The 12,656-nt window shown below is 36.8% G+C and overlaps 1 protein-coding gene and 1 pseudogene across 1 annotated transcript in view; both read right to left on the bottom strand.

Annotated features, from left to right (window-relative positions):
• The window catches only part of LOC113665358 (uncharacterized), a 1,881-nt gene extending 689 nt beyond the window's left edge, over window positions 1–1,192 (bottom strand). The window contains exons 1-2 of the mRNA XM_089186352.1: window positions 842–1,192; window positions 1–35 (exon numbers count right to left, since the gene is read on the bottom strand). The exon at window positions 1–35 is cut by the window's left edge and continues 689 nt beyond it. Of these exons, the coding sequence (XP_089042478.1) occupies window positions 1–35; window positions 842–879 (73 nt within the window). The 5' untranslated portion in view covers window positions 880–1,192. The remainder of the gene's footprint in view (window positions 36–841) is intronic.
• Window positions 1,193–9,028: 7,836 nt separating this feature from the next.
• On the bottom strand, window positions 9,029–10,487 carry LOC149037594 (uncharacterized; annotated as a pseudogene).
• Window positions 10,488–12,656: the final 2,169 nt, after the last annotated feature.

The raw sequence follows: 12,656 nt of genomic DNA, 5'->3' as shown, positions 1-12,656 counted from the left end.
TATCGTGGTCATTACTCCACACGAAATTTGGATTTCTGCCAAAGTAGATAAGAAAAGGATTTGTGAGTGATTGTGCTAAATAAAAATTTAATTAATCCACTATTTGATATTATAAAATCTTTTCATACTACTTTGCTGTTAAAAGAGCTAAATTTTAAGGGAAAATTTACCGCAATAAAAAGATCGAAAGCAATTCAAATTATTTTATTTCCGACCTCCTACATTTGCAATTTGTTCTGCGAGTTCTTTCACGGCGATACGTGTATTTTTAATTTCCGCTGTAAATATTTAGAATACTAGACTTTGAGGAGATTATTTCACATTTCTTTTACCCGCCGTAAATATTAAGAACACTAGATTTTACGGAGATTATTTCCCATTTAACATTACGGGGTGTAACTCATTAACAAACCTGATGTTGCACCAGATAAATGCAGGATTCAGGTTTGAATAAGGTTGCTTTTTACTTCACGCAAGCAAAACTACAACAATACATTTACAAACAATCGGCGGTCAGCCTAGAATGCCGAGCCTTTAAGATTATTTTCTCTTCACATTCACGGCTAAGGGAATCTTTTTTTTAGCCGGATAGTTAGTGAAATATTTCGAAAATAAAGTTACAAAACCAGAGAGGGAAAAAGGCTTGAGTAATGTAAACACGCAATCTGATGAAAACCCTCGACGCTTTTAATTAAGTAAAAGATCGAATCTACAAGTTACCTACTTTATATTTTCTTGCACCCGAATTCACAGGTAGATAGTACTGCTATCTAAAACTTTTCATTAAAAAAATAATCACAATCAGCATTCTTTCACTAAATTCCGTCAATTAATTGCTTACGTGTTTGCTTTCTCTCCAGTTTTCACACTTGCCGCCATCTATGTAGAAAAGGAAAACTTAAAATAAGCCGTTTGTGATAATTGACCCGAACATAAGAGCTTAAAACAACGGCACAAGACAATAAAAACTCCAACCAGTTATCAAATTTGGCAAATGGTAGTAAGTTCGTACCTTTTAGTGCTCAATTCAACTCAAGTTTCTGCCCACGTTCACGACGACGTGAAACAACTCTTTCTGACGTCATCGAGGCTGGCACGACGACGAAATGTTTGGGCCGCGCTTGCGTACTAACGTTCATCCTACTTCCGGTCGTCGTCGTCCCGGTAGTCGTCGTGGTTGCTTAAGCTCCGTACTATTTCTCATAAGACGCCTAACCTTACGACCATTGGTTGAGGATACCTCAGACAAACCTCAGACACTTGAAGGAGTTACACTGGAGCAAAAAACACCCTATTTGATATGCATTTGGACGTTACAAGGAAGTCTCGTTAATTTATCCGTTTATATTTTCGAATTTGTCGGATGTTCAGAAAAAAATGAGAGGTCGGGGAAACATGTGCAGCCTCTCGAGGCATTTTTATTTTTCAATTTAGTTTATTGTTCCATACATGTTACTCCGTTTCCAAGCAACAAACCACCGCCTCTGTCATTTTGTCCATCATTTCTGGCAATAGATCCAAGGACTGAGGAGGAGTCAAAATACCTTCTGACAATACAAATGCGCAACGAATGGCAAGTTGTTAGCAAGGAAAAAAAAAAGATTTAAAACACAAAAACAAAGGAACAATGAGGATGGGACACAGTCCATTGCTAAGGTCTCCGATAATTCCATTGCTGTTGCCGCCAAAAATTCGTTTGATTACAAATTTGTACTCTTCTTTTGTCACACTTCATTCAGGCCTTTTGTTCTGCGTGCATAACTTTCATCAATATTCTGTTACTCTTTCCTGTATAATTTCCTTTTGTTTATGTCGCTTGTATTAGTGTTCACCGCGGATTTTATTCATTCCGATCAACAGTTGAACTATTTGAACCGTCTAACTGTCTATACTGTCTCCATCGATCGCTTTACGTCGCTTTACGTCGCTTTACGTCGCTTTACATCGTCTTTAATTTGGCAGTTGACCCAGGTCTCGGCGATGTTTGTAAGTGTCCTTTTTTTAAATTTTATTTTTGTTTTCTCGTTTGTTAATTTCTTTACCTTGAATTGTGACAAATATAACTTGTAATCCATTTCTTGCAACCGGTTACATATTCATTACTCAGCTTCGTTTCGTTTAGCCATTTTGGAAGTGAAGTTGGACATGTCTGTGACGAGCATTTTTGGCTACAACACTGATGTACAACGCTATCAATTGGAACTTCTGCAACAAAGACAAACATATGTTGTGAAAAGCTAGAAAAAGCCCTTGGCTATCGAGCAGTGGTCAAGTTATTCAGTAGGGCCACCTCAAAAGCTATATAGAACAACTTCAAAGCTAACCTGGAGCATTCGCCGGACCAAGACATTCTCTATGTCGGCTCCAATAACCTTAAATATAAAAACTGTTGCAAGATGCTGAATCGATCGTAGACAAATCGAAGATTCATTCTCGGCTATATTTAAGCTTACTTCTACAAGGTTCAAGGGATGAATTCAATGGAGCAGTGAAAGATGCCAATAAACATCTAAAGAGCTGTTGCCGTCAGAATGGATGGAAACTTATTTAGCATCTAAAGATCACAGAGAATGGCCTAAACAAGGGAGGACTGCATCTTAGTTATAAAGGTAATCAAAACATATTTAACAATTTTAACGTGCTCTCCGCAGATTTATCCCGTATACTGAATGAAAGCGGTAGAGAGGGTCCAACATAAGTTTGGCAGGATGCAGGATGAGGCTTAAAATCGAGGCGGGATGTGGGATACGAGATTCTTTAACGGCGAGATACGGGTTGAAGATAGGAAGGCGAGACTGGGACATACTCCGATTTGAAGGCGGGATAGGGGTTGAGACGGGTATAGGCGAGCTCATAAAAAGTATTTCTTTACTTTAGAAACGGGCTTAATTGATGCTCTCGTGTAAATTGAGGTTGACATGCCTAAACGATTCAGTAGTACGTCCAGTTTTCTCTGTATTAGCGACAAATGTTTACACGAAACTCCATGGTATATTCAGTTTTCTCTCCCTCGTAACAATTTTTCTCTCACGAGTATGTCTTAGTGAACACTTCTTCCTGTAGGATATTATCGGTTCTTTGAGGATTTGTCTTAGCAATGGTTGTTGCCGTCCTAAATGCTACTTGCTCATAAGGATTTTTTGTAAGGTTTGGAGATTTGGAACTGATATAAAGTATTGTCGGTCAGCGCAGGAAAGGGCTTGAACTTTTTTAAAAATGATGTATTTCTATTACAATACGATGGAAACTACAGAAAAAAATTTCTAATTTTAAATAGAGCTATTATCGATGCCTTTTAGCAGGCTAAAAGTGGGGGCATATAAATCTCCAACGACACAGAGTTACGCTTGGTCTTTCGAGTCCCAATCAAGCCCAAAACCCTTGAAATTATATGGTTTCAATGATGCGAGAGGTCTGAGAGGTAATTTTTCATACAGGCATGGCCCCTTGGACGAAATCTACAAGGTGTTGGGTTGAACAGTTGTTTTGTGGTGATGAGGTTAGCATTGTAACAATCGTAATGTAGGTAGAATCTTTTTGTTAAGTCTCTTGATATTTTTTGTAAAAGAAAAGTTGAAGTTCCTAACTCAGAGAATGCGCTACTTTTGGTGGAAAAATCTGCATCTTTCCAAAGTGCTGGAGGGTTGTTCATGTGGAATGTTTACCGAAATCACTGCGCATACTCCTCTGATCTTGGAAATCTTGTACTGCGTCAGTTGACTCTTGACTTGGGGAGCATTTTCAAGTAAAGATTTGATGCTGTTAGGGTTTTAGCTGATGATGGGAGGGTCCTAATGATGCGGGGACGACCTCAGGAGGACAAAGATCTCAAAGAAAAAAGGATATCGAGTGAGTTCGTTCAGTTTACAGTGTTTGTGGCCAAAGGTGAAGCCTGGGGAACATACGAACACTTGGTGAGCAAAACGAGGCGAGTCATCTTATATTTAATATGTCTTAAATTTATTTGTGCAAACATTCTAATTCTCATGATAAAACACAAGAGCTTATGTGTTGTTTCAACATGCCCCTGGCTTTCAAAGAAGTTGTTTGATAGCCTGTTTAACAATTAGACATTGAGTCCTGAGTTTTCTAAGTAAATAAACCTTTTTAGCCATGTGGTCACATGGTTTGAAATGGTTAAACAAGAATTAAAAATGAATGCTCAAGTATGTGCTTCAGGTGACATCTTAAAGATGAAACTGCCTCTTCTATTGCCGAAACTTTCATTGTCACAGGTAAATCAGTGCTTTAAAGGCTGTGGTATTAGAAATCAGCAACAGAGGAAATGGAGTTTGTAATGAAGATTACAAACACCTCAAGCTGGAAAGACAAACTTTTGAGTGAATGATCTTTCAAGATCACAACATGCTATATTCCAAAGACAACAGATGCTCTGCAAACATAGTCATAATATCCCTGGATAGCCTGCCTCAAATTTTACTTGAATCTGTCTGGAATTTTTATCTTCAAGATAAATTTATGGCATTTTCCCTCTCTTTCTTCACTCTTTTGAAAGACTTAAACAAGCTTTATTTTTGCCTAGCCTTTCAGCATTTTCTGTTTTGGCCAGAACCACAGCTACTTAATGCCATCTTGAATTGGGCACTTTGATCTTGAAAATTGGGGTGGAATTATTCAATTATTCATTTCGAGGCTGGGGCATTTGTGTCATGCTTACGGCATCCTTGTGATCAGCTAGGGTATGAAGCTATTTGTGGTCTGAGGGAGCAAAAGTGTGGCCTTATCTTTGTTGCTGAATTAACTTTGGCATTATTCTTAGCTGAATAAATATTTGATAAATTTAATGGATTTATCAGACACAAAATATGCACACAATATCACATTGCAGCTAGTAAGCTGAATTGCAGAAAATTTAAAGTAATTTTGGAAAAGAAAATTAACATTATGCATGGTCCTTAAAAACTACTATACATGATAAAATTTGCATTAATAAGACTTAGTTTATGTAAAACTGATATTTACTCAATGAATATCATTTATGAGTAGTTAAAACTAGGAATGGTCTTTTCCATGCACAAATGGTATAAAAGAACATTTATTTTGTATCTGTCAATTCTTGTGAGCAGTCTTTGGAAGGTTAGAGTTTTCTATGTTCTGTACTGTGGTTGGTGCTTGAGTGGTAGCATTAACCTTGGCATTTAAAGCAGACACATTAAGGCTCTCCCAAAGGAGAATGAAGAGAATAAAAAGGATCACTAGGTAAAGATATGTACAAATTTGTAAGTGCGGCAGAAGGGGTTGCCTTTTTCAGATGAGTTTATGGAATTAACTAAATGTCTTCATGGTCTACCATTTGCTCCTTAATAGCCTCAAGTCTCTGAGTAGGGAGCTTGGGTGGGTGCATTAATTTGTCATCTGCATGTTTGGCCTGAATTAGAAATGCTTTGCTTGTTAGTTAACTTGAACCTTCTTTGCCTTTGTGTCTTTCCAGTCTGCCAGAGTAGCCATGCAGTAGTTCATTTCCTCTCCTAGAAGTCTATTCTGAGTATATTTGCAATTAATGATGATAAAAGCTAATTATAATTGTTACTAGGAAAGTATAGACTAAATTACGAATAAAATTATTTAGAATTACAATGTGCTTTAAAAATCTACAAGTGTACAAACCAGTGAAAATTGAAATGTTTTAATGAAAATATGGTGGTCTTTGATGATTTCTTTGGCAGCTAACAGTTCCATGACAAAATTGTAACACTGCAGAAACTACAGCACAGAGAATTACTTTCACATCATGATATTTATGCTTTGGGTACTGAACCCAAGCCAGAGAATTGATGCACTCATTTCAGTTCTGTGTAACTTGACATTATGTGGGTGTAATGCAACAATTCACAAAAACCTGGGGCAAGCAGTCATCTCTTTATCAGTCAATGATCTTGTTGCCAGTCAAACCAGGAGTTCTTGTCAGGGGGAGAAAATCTGAGTTGCTTTGCTGAATCTCCAGCTTGGATAGAGTGGTGTAAGATGGATATCTAGTTCTTTTTCATGGTGTAAACAGCTATATTTATCTCACTATCTGATGGATTTGAGGTTGACAGAACATTATGTGTAATGGCCAGACCAGTATCTCTGAATCCTCTTTATTTGTTTGTCTGAGGTGGCCACACCCTCCAACACGCTTTTTCATGTGAAAAACACTTGCCTCAAGAAATCACAGGGTATTAAATAAACAGAACAAGCAGAAAGTAAAAAATAAATGATTGAATTACTAAAAGTAATTTAGAGTAGAGCAAACATTGCCAAACAATAAATCAACAACTATGTACTTACTGTCCTATACTCACAGTCAAACAGAAACTGTACAACAAAGTTGAAACATTTTTCAGAAAACCATTCAGAACAATTGAAGTTTACCACATGTTAAATAGTAGAGACGGTAAAAAAAACTGGTTACAAGCTCATATGCATGTCCTTTAAAATCCCTTTCTTCATCTGAGCTTTCTGATCAATAGTCTGATAAAGCCAGGTTGGATCTAGACTCGCTGATTGGTCGATCAATGTCAGATTCAAAGAAAGATGACCTTATTGATGTATCAGGTGTTGCATAATCATAGCAATAATGATAATAATAGTAATGATAATTGTTATATGTACTAATTGACCAATAACGCCTATCAAAGTTGCTAATACATATGTAAATTACATTACAAGTTTAATATTTGTTAATTTAAGAACAAATCTGAAGTGTTTGAAAGCTAAAAGGAATGACTAAGTGAAAGGGTCTTAAATTTACTCTTAAGAGAACTTAGGCATGCTACAGTTCTTATTTGGTCTGGTAAATTGTTCCAGAGTGAGGGAACATTGACTGAAAAAGTGCAATTTTCATAGGAGTCAAGATTATCCTCAGAGACCACTAACAATTCCTTGTTAGTGGAGTGGGGTGTCGAAGGCATATCATTAATTAAGGAGTCTGCATCAACAACTTTACTCACAGGGGATGTTTCTCTAGTTTGCCCTTCTTTTCTTTCTAGAATGGTTTGGGACTTTTTACTGGTCATTTCAGATGACAATCACTACCACAGGAGAAAAGTCTTGGCAACTTAGTTGTCAGGTTGATTGTAGCTTGCTAGAAATGTACCTCATGAGCTCCCTATCAATACATGTGCCTCGTGTAAAATTATTCATAGATATACATATAGGAAGTCTGTGTTTTGATTTTTCTGTTGTACAGTGCTAGATATGTAGAAGTAGAGTGTGATATGTGTGAGATAGGGGGAAAAACAGAGACTATACTTTCATCCTTACAAGCCTGTTTTGTGATTACTCACTCAGAGGATTTTATTGTGAAGAATATTCATAACGATCATTTATATAATTTACAAACTTGCATAAAGGCATGGCAAAAAATTTCAATGCTTAGTTCAATTGTTATGCAGGAATGCTTTGTGTCTGTGGTGACATGATGACACATGTTCATTACATTTATTGAGTGATGATAATTGAAGTTGGTGGATGATAAGTAATTTTTCTTTGAGGCAGAGGTTGCATCTTTTGCTTGCATTGTTGTAGGGTGATCTTGATGAAAGGATGGGCCATAAAATAAAGTGGTCAATGTTATTTTCTTTAAGAGTCCAGATATGTTTGCTGAGTTTGGTAGAGTTTCTGTGTTTTGTGTGTTGGAATGATGCGGTGTGGTTTCTGTATCTAGTCTTTCTGTATCTAATTCTTTGGTAGAATAAAAAATAGTTCAAAGTATCAATTTAAAATCTATTTACACAGCCCTGATAGTGTTTTCTCTAGGCATTGGTGTCTAATTTTCATTAAATTTGTTTATCATTACTACAACCGTATCCTTCTATTAAATCTCCAAGGGGCACATGCTTGACTGACAATGTATGGCACACAGCATCTAGTTCTCTCTGTTCACTCTTACAAAGTTTCTTTCACTTAGTTATTTTAATTTACTAATTTTCATAGATAGCTGCCTAAATTGCATATGAAGCAAATGTATGCTTCCTTTTTCTGGCTGGTAGTTGTATTTAAAGTTTAAAATTATTGGTCTCAGCTCCTGGTGACTAAATGACCATTTTTTACGCATAATGGGTTATACTTTATACACTGATGTACATTACAAGTTTAAAATACGAAATACTTAGAACACTGAGAAATAGTTGAAATGAAGAGCCAGAGGGCTAAATAACTGCCAGGTTTGGATTGGGATTTTGCGACTGGGAAACAGTATTGGTCAGCATATGGGGTACCATCCTCAGAAAAACATGCTTTGTTTTCGTTAAAACTTTTCCATTTTTGCTTGTGTGGGTGCTGGCACTTCTGGTTTCAGAGTTAGACTTTCGGTGATGACCTCCAAGTTCCCTTAGCAAGATTCTATATTCTTTCATCAAGGTCAGCTTTCGCTTTCTTAGCAATTTTTTTGTTTTCCAGAGTTATTGCACACTCTAGGTTTACATAAATTTGTTGGGAGTATATCTGGTGTTGTATCCATGAATACTGCTTGCATATTGAGAATGATTTTGGAATGGATCCACTTAGGCAGGCCTTTATGCCATAGATGCAAAAATTTTAAAGCATTGTGTCGACATACATTATTTACTGTTAGAATGCCTAGAATGTTGAGCAGATGGAGGGTGCTATCTGTTTGTTTATCCAATGTACCAATCACAGAGGGGCAAAACATCCTCATGTTTGTTCTCAAGTGATTGATCAAGGATTATGTTAAGTGGGAAGACAGTATTGAAACGAAAAATTGCAATTTACAAATCCTGAAAGGTTTCCCTCAGAAACTAACAGAACTCCCTATAGAGGAATAAAGGGGTAAGTTTCTAAAGAAACTGTGGTGCTGCGTCGGTGGGAGAGTATAGCAGGTAATTTAGTGTTAAAAACGGTTGAAAACGTAAATTAGCCACCGTAAAGGGTAAAAAAGCTGACGTTTCGAGCGTTAGCCCTTCGTCAGAGCGATTAGAGGAATTGTGGGTTGTGTGTGGATTTATATGTAGAAAGTGGAGCTACGTCATTGGTGGGAATACGGTGACGAGAAAACAGGAATAAATTAGTTGAATGAAAAGCGCTCGTTGATTCCGTGGGGATTAAGGGTGCCGATTTGGAATATAAATTTTTGTTCTGGTGTTTTACGACTTTCCGAACTACCTAGATGTAAGGAAAGGCCGCAAACTGCCCTATGCTGTTTAGAATGATAAGGAAGATTAAAGTGTGTAGCGACTGGTTTGGATGCGTCCATGTCATTTCTTTCCACATCGCGAAGGTGTTCTCGGAATCGGTCACCCAGTCGTCTTCCTGTTTCGCCGATGTATAACTTATTGTAATAAGTGCAAGTTATGTAGTAAATAACATTGGCGGAGGTACACGTGAAGTGATCACTGATCTTAATGGATCTTTTGGGTCCCGATATTTTCTCTACGTTATGAATGAAAGGACAAGTTTTGCATCGTGAGCGAGCGCATTTAAAAGTTCCAGATTGGTCATTGGTTTGAAATGAACTCCTGACTAAAAAGTTGCCTATGTTTTTGTCACGTTTGAATGAAATAAGTGGGGGTTGCAAAAAGATAGTGCCAGTCTCTGAATCGTTTTGGAGTAATTTAGAATTTTTAAGAATGATAGATTTAACTGCGTGGTTGTGAGAGTGAAATGTAAGAGTACATGGAATGCGGTCAATGTTCTCATTCTCGGCCGTTTGTAGTGCTGCCTGTCGATCGATTTGTTGGGCACGGTGGTAGCCCGCTTGAACGACAGAAACAGGATAGCCACGTTTATCAAAAAACTGGCACATTGCCTCTGATTTTTCGGGAAAATCAGAGTCGTCACTACATAAACGACGAAGTCTGAGAAACTGAAAAAGGTATGGAGTTCCTTACGTGTGATGGATGTGAGGATGAATACAACAAGTAACTATGTGAATCTGTAGGCTTGTAGTAAACACTAGTACATAAGCCGTTGCCTTCAATTGAAATTTTGATGTCAAGAAAAGCCAAAGAAGTGTCGGAAATTTCTCAGGTATATTTAAGAGCCGGATGAAAGGAATTGACGGCGGTTATAAATTGAGCGAGCTTCTCTTTGGTAGAAGAGGTAGCGCCGATGCAATCGTCAATGTAGCGGCCGTAGAGTTCAGGTTTTGGGCCTTGGTATTGGCTAAAAAATTGATGTTCGATAAAACCTACAAAAAGATTGGCATAGCTGGGTCCCATTTTAGTACCCATGGCCACGCCATTAGTTTGTTTGTAGTAGTTACCACCAAATGAAAAGAAATTGAGTGTGAGTACTAGTTCGGCCAGACGGAGTAGTGTTTCAGAGCTAACAGTGCGTTGATCGAAAAAATGTTTGAGGGCCCGGAGACCTTCGTCATTGGTAGATTGGTAGACCTATAGAGGTCTTTTAGAAGTAAATAGTAATTAAAATGAAATACTCTGATGGATGAGGTCTTTTGGCTGGTTTGACTGAATTTTGAGGAAACTGAATCCTTGAATTGCCTCATTGGTTTACATCCGTAGCATTCTTATCAACCTTCAGTAAAATTTTCCCTAAAAGAAGGTTGAAAAATTTGACTTCAGGTGATTTGAGGTCATTTAAGCTATGTTTCTACGTGTCATGACTGCCTAACTGCTGGAAAAATTGCCACCTTCCATGAGTGGTATATTCAGTGCCTAAGAGGCATCCTTTGGCACATGTAAATGTATTGGATTTTGGATTTAGAACTGTAACGAAATTTGAAGTTTTGCGATAGGAGCTGTCAAATAAGTACACATTGTTCGCACAAAATGCTTTCAAGTTGGAATCCACTGTTTTCTAAACAGTTACAAATGTAAACACGATGGTAAGAATGCCTTTGTTCATTTAGTAATCTTCTCTAAGTCTGGACCATAACACTTGATGACAATTCTTTTGTTAAATTTTCCCTGCATTATAATTTTGAAGATATCCTTTCCCTGCCCATTTTTTGTTATATGGAGACCATGATAATGCATGATTGTATTAGTATATTAATAGAGTTACCCCTACAAAGTTGTGAAGATCCTCATCGCTATCCATAGCTGATGTAATGCTTGCCAATCAAGCAAAGTATTGTAACTTTAAGGGATTATTTGAAATGCGCAGTAGTACATCATCGTGGAACAATGTGTTTTTGTTCTATGCTGCTTTCCAGTTTTTGTTGGACTGTGGACAGTTTGTTCTGACTTGTTTCCAAAATTGGACTTAACTTAAGTTTGCTCTTGGCTTTGTAATGGACAGGAGAATCTTGATTGAAGTATGATCAGGCTGTTGTTAGGATACTATGAAATTTGCACAATAACCAACAACCAATTTCTTAAGTGGCTGTGAGTGCATGGCAAAACATTTTCTGCTGTCCCAAAGGGTATTAACATAGGAAGGAACTTAAGAGTTTTACCTCTGCTTTTGCTTATTAACTTTGCACAAGTGTTTCACCTGAGGAGATCACAAAAGTAAACATTTCTTGCTTTTGCTTCAGGGTATAACTAAGTTAATGAAAATCTGTTGACTCTATACTTGTTGTGTAGCACTGAAAAAACAAAGGTTAATTATAAAAGTAAAATGAGGTTGCGTTTGATCAAAAGGATATTCTTTATCGATCATGAGATCATTAGACTGTTAAAAATAAATCAGTAAGGAAAAAGTTGTTCAAAGGATATAATAAAATAAGAATAGGAATTAAAGAAAAATAATTAATAACTACTACGTTACATGAGTATAAGAAATTATTTAAAAAATTGGCTTGAGATTGAGGTTACCAATTTCTTGCGGTTTGAGCTTTTTAAAGGAAACACTTAAGCTAACCTCTGATTCAGTGCTCTCATCAGTGTGTATGTATCAGAATGTAAACAGTTTCATTTCACATCACTTATGATGATTTGATTGTATGCAGAGCATGTCAAGTTATAGGAATTAGCCATGACAAGGATGAAAATTCATCTGAAAAACAAAAATGCTTCAACAGACTATGGTTCATTATCATATATTGCAAGCACCTGTCAATAATTTGAAGGTCTTTCGTAACACACTCACAAATTTCAAGTCTGGCAATAACCCAAATATTTTATTCACATCATAACCTTCCTTATTTGACAGTAGAAAATCAAAGTCAATAAGAAGTCAACAATAAAAGTTTTAAACGAAGAAAACAGCAGTTTTATTATATACTAATTAGTGCATGCCTATTCAGCCATCTTTTGTTAAAGAGATAACTGTCAATGGCTTTCCAGCAATCCACAGCAGTTCCCATTGTGTCAACATCAACACCTACTTACATTTGGTCCATCTAATTCCTGTAGTAAAAAGAAAACCACACAATATGTATGGCAAAATTTTTATTGAAGGTTGACCTTAACCGCAGTGAAGGACGGTATCCTCTGAAGTTTCCTTCTCTGATGGCATACAGTTAGGTGGTGAAGTTCTCATCATTAAATATAATTAAGGATACTGGAATGTGAACGGCATCCCACAGCACTGAACAAACAGATGCAAAGGTGTATGTTTAATTAGTTCCATTGGTTTTTATCATATGTGGACAAACTTGGCTTGACATATAAATTTTTCAAGATTTTTTTTTATAGACTTGGGCAGTGTCGAATATTGAAATAAACTACCAAGTCTCATTTTGGATCATTTATGTATATATAGAAATAATTTTGTCATCAAGTTTAATT

Source organism: Pocillopora damicornis, chromosome 11 (genome assembly GCF_964200805.1).
Source record: "Pocillopora damicornis chromosome 11, jaPocDami1.2, whole genome shotgun sequence".
Classification (NCBI taxonomy): Eukaryota; Metazoa; Cnidaria; class Anthozoa; order Scleractinia; family Pocilloporidae; genus Pocillopora; species Pocillopora damicornis.
Note: the sequence above shows the minus strand (reverse complement) of the source record. Positions and strands in the feature narration are given on the sequence as shown.